Raw genomic sequence first — 22,591 nt, forward strand, 5'->3', positions numbered from 1 at the left:
CACTTAGGTAAACAGTGACAAGTGGGCTGTCAGGAGACTCTGTGGCCTGCTTACAGAGGCACTACACCTCAAGACCTCCACTACCACACTGGACTAATACACAGTCGAATATCCACCCTTAATTCACCCTTAAAGGTACATTTTTTCACTCTCAGAGTTAAACGGTCACTCTAGATTTCACTGTGTACCACTTCTAGGAGTCCACAAAGGACGGAAATGAACACACACACAAACACACAGAGTTAATTCATGTAATGGTGGTAAGATGATGACGTGGTTGTTGACAGAGCCCCTGGTAGAGTCTTAGATCCGAAACTACCGTGGCTTCCACTGCTCCACACCCCCCAGTGCTGCTAAGATTATTTGCTGCTGTTCCTTTTACAGAAGGCCTGGAGTGTGGGTCTTGCCTATACTTTTTTCTGTTTAGTTTTTTCTTGTTCTTTTTGTCTTAAAATATAATATTTTTTCACCTTAATAAAGTAATTGATTTGTAATCAAAGCTCTGTTTTTTGTGTTTCCTTAGACCCTTGGGGGCGGAGACGCACTTAAAGGGATAGTTCACCCCAAAAATTACTTCTAAATTCTATCGATTAGTCACCCCATGATGACTTGAATTCTTGAATTAGAATTTTAGTTTTTGTCGCATTCCTAAGCCAATAATTTGATGACCAGTGGACTGGTAGGCAGCGGTTCCGGTAAGAGACACAAAGCAGACTCTTTGCTGCCAGTCATCAAATTATTGGCTTAGGAATGCGACAAAAATAAACAAATATCCATGAATTCAAGTCTCCATGGGGTGACTAATCGATAGAAAAAAAGTAATTTTGGGGGTGAACTATCCCTTTAACATTATGAAGCCAGCATTTACAGCTGCGGTTTCTGTTGGCCAATGTCGCCTATAGAGCGTGCCAAAAATCCTGAAGGGGGCGTCAACAAGTGTCTTTTGGCAGCGGCGGACATCTTTGAGGGGTAAAAACCAGGTTGACTTAACATTGCCCAATGCCACGCCCCCCGTGGTGACGACACGTTGGCACGCTCTATTGTTCTGTTCTGAGTGGTTGGAAGAGGGGTGGAGTTAACTATTGTTCACACCCATTACCAGGCTGCCAGAGTACCAGAAGTGTTACAAATTTAAAATTCTTTAGAAGGCTATTTCTCAGCTTCTTGATTACAGGTTTAATATTCAATCTTCATCTTCTATAAATACTTTCAGATGCCAATGTATGACATCATTTGAGAGCGTATATTCTGTACTTTCAGAATCTATAAAAAGCTGAAATGTAACCATGACCTACCTACATGTGGCACTAAGCGCTGTATTCGGTCAAATATTTGCTGCTTGCTTTTGCAAAGTCTTGCGGACATGCTGCACCAACATTTCACTACTTGTACGCGAGTGACAAATGAAGCCTTCTTGATTTGTGACAATGTCATCACACACACCCACACACACACACACACACACACACACACACACACACACACACACAGGGGCCTCTGGAGGTCAAAGGGCCCTAATCTTCCATGGACCCCCGGCTAGCTGCTGCTACTTTAGCTGCTACTAGTGATGGGGGCGGGGGATGAAAGTGCCACAGTGCTTGAGCTTGGGATAAACATCACCCAGAAAAGGGGAGGAAAAATAACATCAGCCTTCTTGTTGTTCCTCCCTAAACACTCCAGACTGTAATTTTTCCACTGGCATTCACACAACCGCACGGCACGCAGCCCTGTGCGCTTACCTCCTCCCCGGGTAAAATTTGATATTTTATCTGACTGAAAAATGTAAATACAGGTTATTGTTTTCTCCAAATTAAGGAGCAGGTTTATACTCAATCAAGCTCCAGCTTACACCAATCAAATGGTGATCAGGGTATATCTGGAGTATCTGTTATGATGAAGAATTAAAACAGGAAAAAAGTGTGTGTGTGTGTGTGTGTGTGTGTGTGTGTGTGTGTGTGTGTGTGTGTGTGTGTGTGTGTGTGTGTGTGTGTGTGTGTGTGTGTGTGTGTGTGGAAAAAAATAAGACACACAAAGCCTGACAGGGTTTTCCAACTCTGAAAAAATAGGCTTCCCAAATATAGTTTTTTCTTTGGACATGAGACATGTGTTAGCACTAACACTCAAAACGCTCAGAAAAACAATATTTGCTCTTAAAATCATAAATCAGCAGTGGGGAACATGTATACAACAAAGGCTTAAACAACATGTGTTACTGTATGACTCACAGCACCTTGGGTTAAAATGAGATACTTTATCCACAGAGTTGCAGTATGATGGGCGTTGGTTTGGCTTATTGTTACTGTCTGTGCTCTCATTTGAAACAAACAAATATCGTAACATAAAGGCGCAAATCCCAGCAGAGGGGAATATCTGACAATGATGACAAACACTACAAGCGGCGGACATGTGTGATAAAATAAATAAAGAGTAAGCGAAACCAAGAGATGGTCGTGAGAAGAGAAAAACAAATGAGTGACTCACAGAACCAATTAAGGAACCACTAAACAAACAAAATGAACAACGAATAAATAAAAGTGGCTGATACGTGTGATTAAATAAGGAAGTCCAGAAATAACTCGTCCATCAGAAAAAGAGAAAACCAACAAATAACTGAATGAACAAAGGAACAAACCACTAAAACAAAATACAGAAGGAATGAATAAAAGCTAAGAAAAAAAAAAAAAAACTGCTACACAAAGTACTGTACAAAGAAACACAAACACACAGACAGTGTGTGTGTGTGTGTGTGTGTGTGTGTGTGTGTGTGTGTGTGTGTGTGTGTGTGTGTGTGTGTGTGTGTATATATATATATATATATATATATATATATATATATATATTATATATGGATATGTATACAGTTATATAGTTAACATACATAAATTGTGTGTGTGTGTGTGCGTGTGCGTGTGCGTGTGTGTGTGCGTGTGTGTGTGTTATGTACTGTATGTGTTTGTGTCTGACCTCGGTGGGGGAGCCAAACTCAGCGGAGGGGCTGCAGGTGCTGGTGTCCGGGGGGACTGTGCCTGCACTGCTCCGCACCGGCGAGGATGGAGCCGCGCCAGCAGGGGGTTCTGGGATACTGGAGGTCTGACGGAGGATGCCGCGCTTCTGGAGCCGCGCCCACGTAGATGTCCAACTGAGGAAGAGCTCATACAGCAGCTGCACCTGCGGAGGGAGAGAGAGAGAGAGAGAGAGACAGGGGGGGATTTTTGTGAACGCTGCAAAGTATGTTGAAATAATTAGGAACGGGGTGCTCGTGATTCTCGCCAAAGTTTCAAGATTTGCTATGAGGAAACATCTGAGGAGGAACTGACATTTTTGTGTGAGGCTACATCTGGTTGAAATCTTGCATGCATCAATCCTTTGTCTTGGTTGGACTGTATACATCTAAATATATAGTATACAGTATATATATATTATATATATATCTCTCTCTTCAGATTTTTGGACTTAAAGCTGTAGGAAATACTTGCCATTAATGTAGTGGTTGCAAAGGTATTAATTTATTGCCCGAGTTCCGTGGTCAGAGTTCTGGTCCGGTTCTGATGAATATTAAGTAGTTCCGGTGATTTGGTTGGGGCCACTCATTAAAAATAAATTAATCAAAAAAACATTTGTATTGTTGACCTATTTCTACCATATAGTGCAGGTTTCGTTCAACTTTGACCCCTCTGTCACATCGTAGATTTTTTTGTGTCCAGAATCACTCTCTCAAAACAAGGTGCCCTGCCAGTGTTGCCAGATTGTGAGATATATAAGCAGCCAGGTCTATGAAAACAAGCCCAAAACAAGCGACTAATAGGCCACATCACCTATATACATATATTAAAAATAGCCGATCTACAAGCTCACAACGCGTCTTCATCGGTTAACAAGTCGCTTATAATATGTTTGAAACGCTGAGGAAGGCCGACGTGCCGAAACGCGTCCGGTTCTCTAGATAGAATGCTGCTGCTGTGAATCTAATCTAAGAAAATGAATTAAGAAATTAACTGAAGAGAGTGCGGATAATCCTTTCATTGTATGTATCTCAAGAATCTGCACCCAGTTAAATTACAAGAGACTATTCTTCAAGACACCCCCTAAGTAGAGCACGCCTTCTCCTGACGGTATTATCCGGTAGGAGAGTTGTCCTCATAGCTCCAAGAATATTCATGGTAACTTATGTGCCACTGCTTTCATGAAACCAAGTCATGCATAAACCAAGATAAATTCAGCCTGGATAACTGATCATTCCCAGTTTATTCTGTAATCTCGGTTTTGTGAAATGGGCCGCTGGTGGAAGTAGCTGGCAAATACATTGTGAAACACATTTTTAAACAGATTTTGTGCTGTTGTAGTGCCTCACAAGTTAATTAATTAAGCAGACTCAGATGTACAGTAAAATAACTGAATCCCCCATCAAAACATAGTGTCTACGCCTGACTCCAACAATCCCCAACCGAGAGGTCTCACAAGTTCTCGTGACATTCTGACTTCTGAGGACATTACCTTGATTAGCTCAACGTCTGAGCTGACAGAAAACAAGATAATCTTTTCCGCATTTCTATTTGTGATAGTGACAGTGAGAGAGAGACAGGAATGGGAAGAGTACAGACAATGCATGCAGCCTTATTTATGTGGTATACATTCCTAACAATTAATGAACCACCTAACAATACTAAGTGTCCTATTTAGACGAGCTATGGCGCACTGCACAGAACGAAAGGCACAAACTGCGTCAAGGGTGTCTACGCCAGTTTTACTATTTGTACAGCATGTCACCTGGGTGCTAACATCAGTGCACAGCGCTAATGGGAGGTATATGTCATCTAACATGTCTGTCTATCTCTCCATTACTTTTCTTGTAAGTGGATACATTTTACATGGGGAGAATGGACCAAAGTTACAACGACAAAGAGCAAGCACTCACGCACCCCCTGCACATAACAAACAGCACTGTCGACATTGAGCAGCGACAATAATAATAATACCATAATACTGCAATATACGCACTATCGCCAGCAGCAGTATATTTAGACTTGCCGCCCTGCAACACATTTTCAAACGGTCTATAGTATTATACATTAATTATATCTGTGTCCTACCTAAAAGAAAACCTGGAGACTAAGAACTTCCCCGTGGAACTTCCCAATTCCTTGGAAAATGTCCCCTGCTTTGCTTTGGCAAGTCAAGTCCGAATGCTAATGTGAGGTCATTTTCAAGTTCAATATTCTCTCAATTGACGAAAGCTGTCATCAGATCTACTACTCCAGTTCTGCCCTCCTTGGTAATAAACCGTTCCTTTTCAACAGATGACATCAGTTTTTGCTCTTTTCTTGCATTTTTCACAGTGGTCCCTCGCCACCGTTGACTTAATTGTTTCATTGTCGGACCACACCTCATACACTACATTAATCCATCGTAAAAAAAAAAGAAGAAGAAAACATCTTTCTCCCACAATGGATTGAAAGCACGTTTTGTAATTTTCCGAGAATTAAGGTGGCTTGCTGCAAACTTCTAGTTTGCTACTACCCAATACCACAAATAGGCTACTACCCCCTACCCCTGCTAGCAGCTCCATATTGCTACTTACACCTAACTGGAAATTGTCCAAAAGGATGCGCTAGAGGAAAGGCCATGGGGTCACCAATGTCAACAGGTTTCATCTTAGAAGCCTCCAATTAGATTATAAGATATTGGGTTGCCTTGTGGCACAGCCAATCATTTCTTTAAGCTACAGTAATTCAGTAAATCAGGGCTCGCCACAGCGGATAATTTGTTTCCATCTGCTTCTGTTCTTTGCATCTTCCTCAGTCACTCCAGCCACCTGCATGTCCTCTCTCACTGCAACCACAAACCTCCTCTTCTCCTCTTGCCTGGCAGCTTCATCTTCAGCATCCTTCTCCCAATGTACCGCTCATCCCTCCTCTCCACATGTCCAAACCATCTCAACCTCACCTCTCTTGTTTCAGTGCAGGACCGTAAGAGGGAAAAATGACAGTAAGAAGAACAGAGCCTGACCTCCAGCTACACTTCCAGGCAGGCCTCATGCCTGACAGGTGAACGTGTGTGGTGTGTCTGTGTCTGTGTGTGTGTGTGTGTGTGTGTGTGTGTGTGTGTGTGTGTGTGTGTGTGTGTGTGTGTGTGTGTGTGTGTGTGTGTGTGTGTGTGTGTGTGTGTGTGTGTGTGCGTGCGTGCGTGCGTGCGTGCGTGCGTGCGTGCGTGCGTGCGTGCGTGCGTGCGTGTGTGTGTGTGTGTGGTATTGATGTGCACATAAACAATACTGCTTTAATTTTTCCATACAATGTTGAAATGACAGTGTGTGCTCACACACGTACAAATGTGTTATCCCCATTCCCTAACAACAAAATTTCACCAAAGTGAAGTGGTGTCATTAGTTTCCCCTGAAAAGCTCACCATGGCTCTTGGGGAATAACTGAACCGAAGGCTCGGCGGCAAAGTGTTCTCTACTATTTATCATCTGTTCACATGAAAAGAGGCCTTCACTTCAAACAACAACAAAGCCAAAAACGCAAGGAGTGGAAAACATGAGGGGAGAGCAGGGGAATGTGATGTGATGCTTTCTGTTATTCATGCATTCACTCAAGAGGATGAGACACAGAGAAGAGGGGGGGGGAATAAAGAGAGAGAGAGGGAGAGAAGGAGGGAGGGAGGGAGAGAGAGAGGCGCTCCTTTACAATGAGCTAATTTCTGGATTCCGAATGCTTCTCTTCCCTGGCCAAGCACCCCCCCCCCCCCCCCCCCCCAAGCAGTTCCCTTCGGCACCACTGAGGGTCCCTCCAGCAGTATATGGCGCAAGTACAGCACACACAAGCATGCACATGCAACCTCACTCAAACATCCACACCCCCTCGCGCGCGCGCGCGCACACAGACACACAGACACACACAGACACACACACACACACACACACACACACACACACACACACACACACACACACACACACACACACACACACACACACACACACACACACACACACACTCATATTGCAGAGTGGCCTTCCATAAATAAGCATAAATCAAAGGAGAGGCACGACAATACATTACAGCTGGTCCATTTCAAACATGTCCAGGAAGAGCTGCTAACGCTGCTCCAGCAGCCGTCCAAAGACAGGGCCAACAGCTGCCTGCCATACCCAGCCGACCCGCACTGACGGCAGGCCAGGCACGGCTCCACGCTCCCTTCTCTCTACGAGTGTCTGTCTGGGGCCTGGATGTCCAACCAAGCACAACAAGGCCTACTGCACTCAGCAGCAGATGTGGAAGAAGACAGAGTAAGGGGGGATAGGATGAGAGAAGAAAGGGGGAGAGAAGGGTTTAAGAAAAAACTGAAAAAGGAAGGGGGGATGTAGTAAATGACGGGGGAAAAAAGTACAAAGGCGAAAGAGAAAAAGAGACAGAGACCGAGGATGCAGCGGGGAGGGAGGGAGTCTGGTGACATGTCCTCTTTTGTCTTCTGTCAGTTGGGTTTCATTCCAACATCAGAAAGTAGGATGACTTTCCAATGCAGCCACTGCTCTCATATGGTTCCAAACGCAAGCAGGAAAAGAGCTGTGAAGAGGATGTGTAGTCCAGGACACAGCAGATAGGGGAACTAACAGGATTCATACTGAACATGTGCTTCTGAATGTCAATGTTACAGAAATAGCTTTGTTTCATTCTTCCCGATAGCCAGAGCCTCTCCATAATTATGCACGGCCTCCAGAATAGATAGAACCGCAGTTACGTGTGTAACACTTGTATTGTTTCATACTCCCTGGCCATTAGAGGCAGAGCGGAATTCAAATAACCATACTTCTCGTTGTTTTCTTGTTTTGTGTTGTGCTTTGAGGACCCCCTCGAAAATGTGATGCTGCATCTCAAGGGGCAAAAATAAAATAAAATAAAATACATAAAAAGTTTTCAAATAAGCCAAATAGCATCACTTAGAAAAACAAAAACTGCCACAACATATTCATCAGATCATCCTGCTTCTCTCGTTCTTGATCTGTTATTCTTAGTCCTCTGACGCCACCCCCCCCCCCTCTCTCATTCATTCTCCTTTTCTTCCCCCTGCCTCCTCATCTTCCACTGTCAAGCCTCTCTCTCCCATCTCTCTCTCTTTTCCTGCTCATCTATCCCAGCTTGGTGACAGTACAAAGTATGGTCAGTTTGTTCTCTCCAGATGAGCTACTGCTGCCAGGTCAGGTCAGCGAGCAGATTGGGCCCCTGCTTCCAGTGCTGTTACACATGGATGCACCCGGCGCTCACGCGCACACACCACCCACACACTTCTTGCATGAACTCGTGCACACACAATACACACAGCAGTGTTCCTCTGAGCAGCGAGCAGAACATTTGGAGGGCTGCGTTCTCCAAGGACCTGTCATCTCCACTGAGGTTTGTGCAGATCAGCAGGGCTGCAGTAGTGAGAACTGGAGACTGAACAGAGGCTTCCACAATCATTCATAAAAACACACAGATGAGAGACGCGTTAGCGTGCAACATGGCCAGAGCTCGCGTGTCTATCTACACAGTGCATTGTTTAAAAACCCACACAAAACTGACATGCTGTCCACTTTGTTTGGCAGCTCATTTTGTGTGCACGTGTGTGTGTATTTGTGGAATGCTCAATGGTTACGTGTCAAAGTCGGATGCTGTGGTGTGTGCGTGCCTGTTATTTTCAAGATGGTCCTGATAAGGCTGGAGGGCAGTGCCTGACCTTGCCCTTCTACACACAGCTCACAGTAATCACCCATCACGCACACTAGCATGCACATGCACGTACAAATACAGGACAGATTGGAGTATTTGCTGCCCTCGAAGTATGTGCTGCCCTAGAAGCACTCAGGGCCTGTTCCATGAGCAGAGTTCATGATTTCCATTCACCACAGTATAATTTAGTTTATGACATAAAGTCATTACAATAGATTAATTTAGTTTACATATAATTACATGATCGTTTATTATATTGCAGCACTGTATCAAAGGAGTAAGTAAAAGACCGTCCTCCTCTGCTACCACAGTTGTGGTATGCCATGGTTTGCCGTGTCACTCCAGACTGTTCAATCTACAGCAATAAGGACTGCTGTATTATACAGTCATTAATCAACCAACGTTGTTGCCACAAAGTATTGTGTGTGTATGTGTGAGTGAGTTCATGTGTGTTTCAACAAAGCATGTGTGCAAGCCATTTAAATGACGACTCTGTGTGTGTGTGTGTGTGTGTGTGTGTGTGTGTGTGTGTGTGTGTGTGTGGTGTGTGTGTGTGTGTGTGTGTGTGTGTGTGTGTGTGTGTCACGCGTGTGCGTGTGCGTGTGCGTGTGTGTGTGCGCGCGCGCACACACATGCATGTGTGTTCTACTCCGTGATATGACAGTTCACCTTGGGTGTTCTGGTCTGGGATGACGTTAGCGTCTGTCACAAACATGGAACAAAGCTGGTGGTCTCCTTTCTCGTTCCTTCTTCTGAGCCTACACACACTTGTTTCACACGTCTTCGTCTTCTACTTTGTCTTCTTCTTCCAAATTACCCCCTTGTTCTCCCTTACTTTTCTTTTAGTATATATATTTTTAACCATTCTCTCTCTCTTTTCTCTACATCCTCTCTTTTCTCTTTGGGTCTCACTGGGACTCTCCTCGTTCCCAGGCCCTGGCATGCACAAGGCAAACCTCCTGTGTTGGTGGCACTGACTGTGTAGCAACTGTGCAGCTCTCTTGACATCCCCACATACATTCCCACAAATAGCAGGGCTAATTAGAAGAAGGGTTCAGTGGTGTGAGGTCCCCCTTTTTTGTTCTGCACCCTCTGGCAGCAGTTCTTACAGAGCTGCCTCTAATTGCTATTAGCTTATAACCCAACTCCTGTTGGGAATTAACTGAGAGAGGGAGGGATTAGAGAAGAGAAGAGAGAGAAGGGAGCTGTGTGCTCATTTTCATTGAGCACAAAGCTAACAAGAAAGGTGCTTTCTTCGGAACGCAGATCCCCGCCAGGCCAGGTTGCCCACCCAGGGCTGTGTTACAATCTGTTATAGTGCCACCATGAGGTCAATTTGTGATAGTTCTTCCTTGGCCTAGTAGGAATGTGTGTGCAAAGTTTCAAGGAAAACGGGCACTGCGTTCATGATTTGGGGCATTTTGTGCAAAATGGCCACTCCCGCAACCTTTGGGAGCCATTCGAAATGGAAAATGAAAATCACATGACTACAGAGATAATGTGTACCGATTTGCGTTGCATACATTGCCCTCATGGTGGCGCTGATACAGGTCAATTTGAAAAAGGCAGACCTTCTTCCTTGGCCTCCTAGGAGTCTGTGTGCAAAGTTTCATGTCGATCGGTCCTGTGGTGCCCGAGATCAACTGTTTACGGACGGACAGACAGACAGACTCACGGGAGTGAAAACCTTATCCCTCGCCTTCGGTCTTCCGGCCTTGGCAGGGATAATAATCACTCATTATAAAGTCACGATAAGCCTTCTTAGCTTTACCAGGCACAGATAGTCTTTCTGAATGGGAAAAACAGGGAACAAAGCAGTGAATAATTCCCCCCATAAACAACCAACTCTCTCCTCTTCTCTGGGAAAGCTTTCACCACTAGCACATTAAGGCCTTTCATTTGTTTCTGGTACCAATTCCACTGAATGTGGCCATGGCTCGTCACTGTGGTAGGAGTCACTTAAGAACGTGACCACTCAAAAGGTCGGCCAATTAAATGTTTACAGAGGACCTTAATCCAATACAGCTAATTCAATACAGAAAAAGACAAATGTGTAATGGTACATGTAGATGTGATTATGGGGTTGTAACGGAGCGTTGAAAAACAACACAAAGGCCTTAATCAGGAGGCAAACATGTTCCGTATCCAATCTGTCCCGTTACATCAGGCTCTCGCTAGAAAGAAGAACTTCCCCGCAAAAATAACCATGATGAATCTTGGAATTCCCTCCCGTGTTCGCTCGAAGCTCAGACCTTTTGAAATCATGTGACCAAAACAAACAGAGAAACGCTCCCCTATCTTTGTTGCAAATCAAGTTAGATTTGAGGATGAGGCAGGTTGTTTATCTGTGTGACAGTCTATATCAAAAAGACAACAGGCTGGAAGGCTTTGCCATGTAGTGGCGTGGACCCTGGCAGGGTTTTGTGTCTTTCAGTGTTTCCACAACAACCGTGAGGGGCAACAGAGATGAAGGACTGCATGCTTGGAACTGCCTCATCTATGAATCTCCCTATACTGTTGCATCATGACGTGGGTGTTTCGGGGCTCAAAGTCTACTTGCCCTATATACTTATTGAATGACGAATAATGAAAATGGCCGATCTACAAGTCGCGTTGTGAGCTTGTAGATCAGCTATTTTTGCTATTTAAAATGTTTTAAATAATAATAATAATTTAATAATTTATGTGGTTCAATGATAGATGTGTTGCATTATATAAAATAACATGGAATTGCAATGTTTAGACTTGTGGCTATAAATCTATCATTGTCTGTATGTAAATGTTCCAAAAAGATACAGGGTAACAAAGAATGGAAGAACTTGGTGAAACGTGGTAGGCAAGTGATAAGCTTAGTGGGTAGAGAGGCCGTCTGGTAATCAGAAGGTCACCGGTTCACCTCCCTGCTCCGGTCTACGTGTCAAAAGTGTCCATGAGCAAGACATTTAACCCCTAACAGTGTCCTAACAGCTTAAAAGTGTTCGTGAGCAAGACACTTAACCCCTAACAGCCCTAAAAGCTGATTATGTAGGCTACAACATAAAGGTGTAAGTGTAGGGTGTAGATCTATACTAGCTTATAACTTGTAGATATATCACTCGTCTGTCTGACTCCTGACTACCTTTTGTTCTTTTTGACAAGCGACACCCCTGCATGGAGTAGATAAATTATGCTTAGGACACTGGATAAATGCAGGTAAGTGCATCTGTGATAAAGTACCTAAGTACTGCGCAACTGCGCAGGTGTAGCGATCAGTTGACACACGCACGTTAAGTGTATTACAGTATAGACCGCCGAAGTCTGACGTCATTTACACATCCTTTGTTTGTCTACCTGGTTCGCAGTTTTCCACCCCCGTTCTGAATCCCATAGACGTATTTAATATCGCGTCAAATAAGAACTGTGTTCCAAAAATAAACAAATGACCACGGCGGGTTGACTCTTATGGATATGAAGCATCAACTGACGGTGAGAAAACGCTAATGTTACTTCCGCCAAATTAGTTACATTTTCGCCAGAAACAGACTGTATCAAATATAAGTGACTGACTATCATAAACTATACAGAACCTCCTCCCTGACAATAACGCCGACACGCGGTGTTTATTTTTGGACCACAATTCTTATATGAGACGATTCTAAGATGACCCAATGTTATTCTCCATAGAGAAATTACTTCCGCAAACCTGGGGATGAACGAGTGACGTCAGGACTTCGGTGCTCTATGGCCGGTCATTTTAACATTTGGCAGGAGAAATAGAATTTTGTCAATAAAATGCCTAGCAGAAACTGTTTCACAACTGTTTCTGTAAGCAGGGAATCAGAGCATACATAATGTAACTTTTGATGTCATCAAGGGAAAATTTTGAGTTGATCTATTGACACCATATTAGTGAACGACTTTGTGGGCACATGGAACTTCTGCTTGTATTACTTCATCCAAATTACTTTTATTTGAATGTGGGGCATACACCTTTGAATCAGAAAACGCACCAATATCCCAGTAGAATACCCAAGGATTCTGTCATTGGGTCATAGAAGTTGTTCCATTATAAACTGCCTATGGCGCAGCTTCATGATTTGTCACCCTGTGACATAATAAATAGAAGTCTTGATGCTCTGACTTCCAGCTTTAGGGATTGTGTTTTAGGCTGGATACTGGTAACGTTATTCTATGCTTCAGCACGTCTGATTAACTGACTTGCGTACTTCAGTTACATCCAACTAACCTGTGGGTTGGAGCATTTGACATGGACTGGCTGCAGATCGACGTGCAGACACACGACGAAAGAGTGGCGTCCCTCGGCGGCCCCCGCCACAGGGGTCTGCAGCTTGTGGGAGGTGACGGCCAGCGTGGAGGTGCAGCCCATGGGCTCCAGCAAGCTCAGGCTGCACTGCTGACCCAGCAGTGTGTACACACTGAACTGACTCAGGCTTATCGTCCACGGAAACGCATCACCTAATGGAGACAGAAAGGGGGGGGGGGCAAGAGGACAGTAAGACAAGGGGGATCAGGAGAGGAGAAATATACAAGGGCAAAAAAGGAGAATAAAGAGTGAGACAGTAGTGGAGGTATGAGGAAATACAGAGAAAGAGCAGGGAGGCAGATGGAGAAGCAGATTGAGAGAAGCAATGATGTCAGGAAAGGAAAAGTGGGAGAGGAGAGAGTGAGGGCAGAGTTAAAATACAGTGGGCTAAAAATAACCCATGACCACAAATCAATCATAGTCATTATCAAAAGCTCTAAGTCAACTCAATCATCCTTTCCACTGAAGTCTCAACCTTTCAAATCAAAGCCAATTACACGGCATGCAGCAGCTTTATGGAAAACATGAAAGCGGCTCTGAACGAGGAGTGGTAGTCTTTCCCCGAAATGAGCTTCTGCACCCAGTGAGCAAGGCAGGGATCCCCATCAAAAGACACTAAGAATCAGGGTCTATTCCAAATCTGTCTGTCTGAGACAAACTGCCTGACGGGAAGCTCTTGATTTAGGGTTGCCCACCCTGGTGTGAGTTGTAGAAGTGAGGTAGGGAGGCAAAGAGTGTGAGAGAGGAAAAGAAAAAAGAATGAGAAAGAGAAATAAAGAAATGGAGAGAGAGAGAGAGAGAGAGAGAGATAGAGAGAGAGAGAGGGAGAGAGAGAGAGAGAGAGAGGCAAGCTGAGTTGGGAGCTTGTTCGCTAGCACGGGGCCATGAAGAGCACATTTCCCTCGCGCCGTGGCCAGCACGCTTTGATCCAGAGCATTAAACATGAGAGATGAAGAGCTTTTTCAAAGGAGAGGAATGAATTACTAAAAAGCACGGGTTGTTAATTTTAACGCTAACACTGACAAGGCCGCTGATGTCACTGTTTTTGCTGTCGTTTCGCTTTTTCTCCCTCCGTCCTTCCTGAAACGTGCATGCCCGCTGCTGATGTCATCTCAGAGCCGGGGGAGAGAGAGAGAGAGAGGGAGAAAAGAAAAAAAAAAGAGAAGGGTGCCCCAAGTCTTTCTTCTTCTGTAGGGTAAATACTGAGCGACAGTCTAAGTGTTGGTTATGTCAACTCCGCCAGGTGTGTAGGCCACATGTGCAAGATCTATCTCTCCAAAGTCTCCCTACTTTAGTTTGTTTGTCTTTTGTCATGGTAAATGAGGACTACTAGGTCATGGGTTTGCTCAGCCTTCCAAAAAGGCCATAATAATAATGAATTCACATGATGGAGCCTATTGCTGTTATAATAATATCATTAATTTTGCAGTTCAGAACTCAGAATAAAGTTGGCTCCCGCCTGCTGTATTAGATCGCTTTAATTTTCTCCTCACATGACCAAGACCATTATCCAATGGACCTGTCGCAAACATAGTTTTTCCATTGTATTTCTTATTCAGTTATAATTATTTATTCATGATCATTTTATAGCTATCATTGTAACATCAGGTAAGCCATTAAGCCTCTGTAAGATATGTTGAGATGCAGCAGTGTGCCACGCACTTCAAACGACTCTAATCTAATATGACATTGGACGTCGATATAATGGGAGAACGTACCTTCCTCCAGGATAGGTCTGGAGACCACAAAGGGGAGCTCTTGCAGGGGTTCCATATACTTGTGCCCAGCGCTGAGGACACTGATCTGGGGCAGGCAGACAACCAGAGTCCCCGGCATGGAGGCCTGGCTGTGGTACCAGCTGCGGACGGTTCCGGGAATGTCTCCACAGACGATGGTGCTCGGTGAGGGGAGGCTGTCATTGGGCAGGAACATGCAGCATGACTGCAGCTCCAACTGGAAGAAAGGGGGGGGGGGGTGGCAGAAATGGAGAGAGAAGACATTCAGGGTCTATATCACTGCTGTGATGTGTGGTAATGGGAAGTGTGACAGTATACAAATGGTGGAGAGGAGAGGAAAGGTAGATAAAGTAAAGTATTTGAAGCTCTAATGATTTGTTTAGTGTTTACGGTGTCGGTGACATGCAGAACCAGATGATCCGCTGTGGTGACCCCGATGGGAATTAGCCGAAAGAAGAAGAAGAAGAAGAAGAAGAAGAAGAAGAAGAAGAAGAAGAAGAAGAAGAAGAAGAAGAAGAAGAAGAAGAAGAAGAAGAAGAAGAAGAAGAAGAAGAAGAAGAAGAAGAAGAGTGTTTATAGTATCATGGAGGCCATAAGAGGAGGTAGTACCAGTTTCCCTGTAGACAGATGACCCCCCTCCCCCTTTTTTTTTTACATACTTTTATTACATTTTTCATGATGCTTTTTTTGTACATAGTGGTATTTTTTCTCTGTTTCTTATGTTGATTTGAACTGTTTGGTTGCTACTATATATGTCTATGAAATTAATTCAAGGACCCCAACGGAAACAAGTCCGCAAGGACTTTTTTGGTCGGACCTTTTAGACAAAAGTATTATAAATGTAACTGTGCTGTTTTACATTCTTTTGCCTAATAAAATTTTCAATCAATCAATCAATGGAGCAATAGAGTCCCTCAACAGCACCTCCAATGAGGTGTTCTTGAGCAAGGCAGTTATATTGTTGCTATGGCGCTGCTCAATAGTCAACAGTAGAAGACAGTGGTTGCAGCGGAAAGACACCAGTATATTAAAGAGGAATACCACTCATTTGGATAATTGATTGAGGTCATGTGATCAGTGACATACGCAAGGTGTACTTTTGGCTGAGAGGGCGGAGCCAAAAGTACACCTTGCATATGTCACTGATCACATGACCTCAATCAATTATCCAGTTCTAGGCAACATAGAAGGGGGGGGGGCTTTTTTCTTATTTCCACACAACAGTTCTAAGGTGTATTAAAGACATAGTTCAATGTTGAAAATGAGTGGTATTCCCCTTTAACACATTGACCGCCGGGCCCGTAGTTCTACGGGCCGTTAAATCCAACGGTTAAGCGCCGATCCCGTAGCCTACGGGTGGTGCTTTTTCCTTTTTTTCGATTTTTTTTTTTTTTTTCAATTTTCTAGGGGGACCATTTTCAGTGTAACACCACCCGAAGTCAACCGGAAGTGCGATCCCGTTTTTTGTTTCCCGTCTGCCTCCATTCTAAGTCGTACACAAAAACCCCTGTAAACCTATGTAGTTTTTCATCCTCGCATTTCCCATGTTAACATAAACGGTCAGAACTCAAACATGGCGGCTCCGTTTGACACGTGGTTTGGACTGGTACACGCAGGGAGATGTCGCCGATGTAAACAGACCGTGTACGGCTCAATCTTAAGGATTTTAACAAGATCTATGGCGACGTGAAAAAAACAAAAAACAACAATAAAACGTTGGCACTGGTGAGTACATTATGAGATTAACCTCTGGCGGTCAATTTGTTAATATAACGCAGGGTGTTGCTGGAAACAAAAGTAAGTTTAGCCAATGTTCCCTGGATAAATTAAGATGAAAACAACTTGTAGTCTTCACAAATGTACACCTTTTTACATGCATACTGTTACTCCACCCCTAAGAGGGTTGGAGGACTTAACAGCGCATATTTTAGTTTGCTGGGTTTAACAGCTTCACAACAGGCCACACAAGGCATCAGGTCAGTAACCAGTAGCCAGTAAGGACAGGAGCGGTGTTAAACCTGTCTCAGTTGTAATGGTGCTTTGTCCTTTTCCATTAGACTGGGTCTGTACTGATTTACAAGGCCAGTTAACAGGAAGGAGAGGAGAGTATGTGGTCCAAGGGGCAGACAGCAGGTGCCGCTGGACACTGTGTGTGTGTGTGTGTGAGTGTGTGTGTGTGTGTGTGTGTGAGTGTGAGTGTGAGTGTGTGTGTGAGTGTGAGTGTGAGTGTGAGTGTGTGTGTGTGTGTGTGTGTGTGTGTGTGTGTGTGTGTGTGTCTGTGTGTGGGGGTGTGTGTGTGTGTGTGTGTGTGTGCGCGTGTATGTGTGTGTGTGTGTGTGTGTGTGTGTGTGTGTGTGTGTGTGTGTGTCAGTGTATGTGTGTGTATGTGCGGAGAATAAGAACGTCTGGTATCCAGACCTGGGTCTGCGACTGCGTGAAGGTGTCTAGACAGTTTAAGTGTTAAACTGGGGCAACTGTATTGCAATGAGCCCCACTACAAAACATGTACAGAAACTAAAAAACAAATATGCATATACTCGCACACACGTTAGAATGCACCCTAACTCTACTTCTCACACTGATAATGGCAGTCAGAGCAAGAGAAAGACAAGGAGTTTTGAGAGAGGGATAGACAGAGAGAAAGAGAAAGTGAGAGAGAGTGAAGGAGATACGGTTACACATTTGGTCTCACGCTGCTTCCTCGTTTGATTACTGTTCAAAGCGCCGTTTGAAATGGGAACACTTTCACACACTGACACGTACGGCTTTGGTCCTTTTAAGAGGCTGCCTGCAGGAAGGAAAGCCATTGACGTTGCCTGGTCTGTTGCAGATCTTAGTGGGGTTAAGCTGTAAAGCAGGCAGACGCACGGAAACCTCTGGGCTTACCACTGTGACTCTGGCCTGCACCAGAGCTAATGCTGTCCTGCTGGACACCTTGGCCTCGTCACACGGTCAAAACAGTCCAAATGATTTGGTCGAGTTGGAATGTTTCAGCCACTGTTGCCACATTTAAAATTAATAAACAATGTGAGATAGAGTTGAGGAAAACAGGAGGCAACGTTCAGATATGATTTACTGTAATACAAGGATATATTATTCAAGTGGTGGGTGGGTGGTTTAAACACTACATCAGCTCTAGCCATGCACGCAACAGCATAACTTGGAAATGACTGCAACACATAATGACAAATGTGACGTTAACAAACACAGAGAAATATTATACTCTTATACGTTAGCCGCATCAAATGGATCATTTCAGATTACTAGTATCCCTCTGTATATGTCAGCATATAAATGACCACCTGAAGCCATTCTAGGTCTCACAGTGTACCTGATGGTTGACTAATTCTGTCTGCAGATCAAACTTCAAGGCTTTGATACAATCATAGTGAAATAGTAAACATTTAAATTGTTGCATGCTGAGAAAATGTTAGTAGATATGGTGAATTGAACGCAGGTTAAATATTTGAGTAATTCGGTGTGGGTTTTTGCGAGAGTAGAGTAATAGTAGCCTACTGTACTATAATCAGCTAGGAGAACAAGTCAGGAGAGCTCTGAAGCAACATTAGAATAACTACTAACGCACAGAGAGAAGAGCAAATGTTTAACTAGCTGTCGAGGGTACGCACAAAAAAAAACATAATATTCTAATAGTCTTGGCCTGTGACTTTGTAATACTTGACTGTTGTTGCCCATAGCAATACATTACCAGGGATGATGTCAGGTTTAGGCTAGCATGACACTGGCCACATGACAGAGTCATATGCTAACAACAGTAAGATAACATCTCACAGATGACAACAGAGGAAAAAAGTTCAACATCTGAATGGCATTTCACAGGGCATAGCGACCGCTGTTTCTACATGTTTACGATGTGCCCAAAATGGTTTTAAATGCATCAAAGACCCTACATACCGTAACGTAATGGAAACACAAATACATCAGCCCTAAATCTGGGTGATAGAAAACTAATCTCTGGGCTTTTAGAGTCCCCCCCCCCCCCTTTTGGCCACAGCTAAAAAACATAGAAACAAACACAGTGTAATTCACAGTGGCAACTGTGCATGAGTCCATCCGAGGGTGATGGCAGTTGACGCGTGGATAAAGCAATATTTGCTTTTCTCTTGGGTGAGGGAGTTTAGGTCAGAGGAACAGCACTGGGCTGGGCATTCCCACACACTGGGTAGACATCAGAGGCTGTAGCCACTGATGAATATCTGACCCCATAATCAACTAGTCTCATAGGACCTAACACCGCTGTGCACTTGCAACCACTTTAGGAAAGACAAGGGGGAGTTTAAGGGTACGCTACCATTCGCTACTATACTACTACTAAATATATATAGCTTTATCTGTTCTCATGACACAGCCAAAGGATTTTCATCTATTGTCACATTTGTGAACAAAATGAGCATTTGTACGTGGGTGGGCAGAGCGGGAGAGTGACGGGAGACTCACTCTGAGAAACCTGGATCGCTCAACATAACTACTGGGCTTCCTCAGTCACGGTAGACACATTTACACAGAGTTCAGCAAACATCAATGGTTTTTATGGAAGCCATTACAAGTGACCACCATGTATGAAGCGATCATCCAGGCCGAACGGCCGTTCAAAATGGCTGAATTAAATGGGAGTGGCCGCTCTATGTTCTGTGGTGGAGGAACCTGAAGCATCCAACCCACTGAGGACTGGCAGGTTTCTCCTCCACCCTGTTCTCTGGTCCACCACTAATACAGTAGGCCAGCATGGTTTACCTCACACACCTCTCCAAGGCTTCCACTCTGTGGTCTCATGGCTCAACAGAGTGACTCACACAAACACACGCACGCACGCACGCACGCACGCACACACACACACACACACACACACACACACACACACACACACACACACACACACACACACACACACACACACACACACACACACACACACACACACACACACACACACACACACACACACACGCTAAAATAAAAGAGAGAAAGACAGAAGTGACAGAGTGATACACAATGAGAGAGTGAGATAAGCAGAGAGAGAGAGAGAGAGAGAGAGAGAGAGAGAGAGAGAGAGAGAGAGAGAGAGAGAGAGAGAGAGAGAGAGAGAGAGATAAAGAGATACAGAGATTGAGAATGATACCATGGAAAGAGTGTAAGGGAGATAGAGCTAAGAACAGATGTAAGTTGAAGAGTGTGATAGATCTGGACAGAGAGAGAGAAAGAGAGAGAAAAACAGAGAAGAAAGAAAAGATACAAGAAAGAACGGACACATCAGAGGGAGAGAAAGAGAGCAGAGGCCAGGGAGGATTAGAACAAAAGATGGAGTGGATGAATGAGAGATGAGGAGGATGGAGGTTGAAATACACTGAAACATCCAGAGAGAGAGACATAGACATAGAGGCAGAGAACGAGAGAGAGAGAGAGAGAGACACAGAGAGAGAGAGAGAACGAGAGAGAGAGAGAGAGAGAGAGAGAGAGAGAGAGAGAGAGAGAGAGAGAGAGAGAGAGAGAGAGAGAGAGAGAGAGAGAGAGAGAGAGAGAGAGAGAGAGAGAGAGAGAGAGAGAGAAAAACCGGGGTCACTAACATTTCCAAAACCATCAACAGCTGCCCAACCAGCTCTCTATCCATCTCTCTATCCATCCATCCCTCCTACCCTCAAGTCATCCCTCCCACCACTGAAGCCAGGGTGTCTGTGTCCGGTCCTTGTACCATGACCATGCATCCACTCAGCATGGAAAGTCTGCGTAGTCATGACACGACTGGAACAGAGAAGAGGGAAGGAGAGTGAGCACAGGAAAGGAATGATGGAGCAAAAGGAATCAGAAAGGAAGAAGGAGAGAGGAGAGGGATGGACTGGAGGAGAGATGAGATGAGCAGCAGACCAAAGGGAGGGGGGGGGGGGGGGCGTGAGGGTGGAGAAGGAAGCAGAGAGGAGCAGAGGTGATCAGAGGAGAGGAGACAGCACAGCAGATGGGAACAGGAGGAGAATGCATGGTCTGTGTTTAGGGTGATGCTGAGGGCTTAGGGTTGCGCACACTGCACAAGGATTGACAGGCTCTCAGGGGTTACACAACACACTGGAAAAAGAGTTGTGTGCTGTGTATGTGTGTGTGTGTGTGCGTGTGTGTGTGTGTGTGTGTGTGTGTGTGTGTGTGTGTGTGTGTGTGTGTGTGTGTGTGTGTGTGTGTGTGTGTGTGTGTGTTTTAGTCCACTGCTTCAGGGGTAAAAGTTCAGCTGAGGTCCTGCAGGGTCGTTGTTGGAATTCTCCACAATTGTGTTTAACAGCTCTGTAACAGGCCAATAAACACTGCATTGGAAGCAGTTAGCCTTTGTGGACAATGTCCCCTACTGTGAGCTGACAGGTGTGCCAGGTGTGTGTATGAGTGGGTTTTCATGTGTGTGAATGTATGTTTTCACATACAGAGCATGAGTGTGTGTGTGTGCGTGCCAGCAAGCATGTGTAATGTCTTGCTATAGAAAACTGACAGGTATGCCAGGTGGACCTAAAAATCGGTTTGTTCTGTCACATGCTTGGGTGGCAAAGGTTCATATTTGCACTGTGTTACTCACAAGCCAACAAGTGCAGTGAGCCAAACTATATTTTTATCCCTAATAGGATAGTGGAATGTTCTTTTTTTGCCCGTTGGGGTAAACTTGTGGAAAGCCAGCTGTTCCAAGTGCGGCAGCAGGAAAATTTCACATAGAAATGGGCACAAATAATAAAGCCAGTAGTGTAATTATAGTGTGGAATATCTATTACACAACTTTACCCTCTGTGGGGTTCAGGTCAATGTGGAATAAAACCAGAGAGAGAAAAATGACAGACAGACACCCTCTGATGAGAACTGCTGGGGTACTATACAATATAATAAATACAGTACAAATAAATAAATACAGAATGCAGGAAACGTGTATGTGTGTGTGTGTGTGTGTGTGTGTGTGTGTGTGTGTGTGTGTGTGTGGGTGGTGTGTGCGGTGTGTGTGTGTGTGTGTGTGTGTGTGTGTGTGTGTGTGTGTGTGTGTGTGTGTGTGCGAAGAAACAGAGATACGTTTTTTTGGGAGATCCAAATATCTGCTGAAGAATAGAAAAACTACTTAATTGGTTCACTTGTGACAAGCAAACTCAGTATAGATGGCTCAGAGAGGAAATGAGGAGTGAGGACGAGAGAGTCCTGTTCTTTGATGACATCATATCCTGTCAAAGTGAAACCTAATCCTGTAAAACAGCAAATGAGTTAACAGGAACTCCTCTCCAGTTACAGTCTCAAAAACTGAATAATACTCTCTCTGTGTGTGTGTGTGTGCGTGTGCGTGTGCGTGTGTGTGTGTGTGTGTGTGTGTGTGTGTGTGTGTGTGTGTTTTCGGGGGCAGGGACCATCAGTCACAGCACACTCTATTAATACACTTCAATAACAAAGGAAACACGTTCCAATTTCGACCAGGAAATCTGCATTGAAGAAAGAAGAAGGAGGCAAATCCAGTCCTTATGGGGCTGCAAGTGCCAGCTTATACTATGCAAACACACATACTTGTGCACACACACACACACACACACACACACACACACACTTACTTAAATTTACACATATACATACACACATACACAAAGTCCACTCTTACACACATACACAGATCATATTCCCGCCCCCTGTGATTGTACAGTCATCGGTCATCTAGAGAATAAAAGCCCATTTTGCAAAAAAAGGAAAAAATAAAAAAGTCCTGGCCTTCAGCCAAGACACCTGAATTAACATCCCTCCTACTTCTTCAAACAAGTGCTGTGAACCCCTCCTCTTTTTAATATCCTCACTGAGAGCGGGCTCTGTGCTTAACACTTCCTCTGAAG

General features: G+C 44.4%; 1 protein-coding gene across 4 annotated transcripts in view; it reads right to left on the reverse strand.

Annotated features, from left to right (window-relative positions):
• The window catches only part of vps13b (vacuolar protein sorting 13 homolog B), a 449,591-nt gene that overhangs the window by 223,674 nt on the left and 203,326 nt on the right, over positions 1-22,591 (reverse strand). For all 4 annotated transcript variants that reach the window (XM_080427213.1, XM_080427214.1, XM_080427212.1 and 1 more), the window contains exons 23-25: positions 14,727-14,961; positions 12,931-13,160; positions 2,965-3,168 (exon numbers count right to left, since the gene is read on the reverse strand). In XM_080427213.1, the coding sequence (XP_080283339.1) occupies positions 2,965-3,168; positions 12,931-13,160; positions 14,727-14,961 (669 nt within the window). The remainder of the gene's footprint in view (positions 1-2,964; positions 3,169-12,930; positions 13,161-14,726; positions 14,962-22,591) is intronic.

Source organism: Gymnoscopelus braueri (genome assembly GCF_963280865.1).
Source record: "Gymnoscopelus braueri genome assembly, chromosome: 4".
NCBI classification, from domain to species: domain Eukaryota; kingdom Metazoa; phylum Chordata; class Actinopteri; order Myctophiformes; family Myctophidae; genus Gymnoscopelus; species Gymnoscopelus braueri.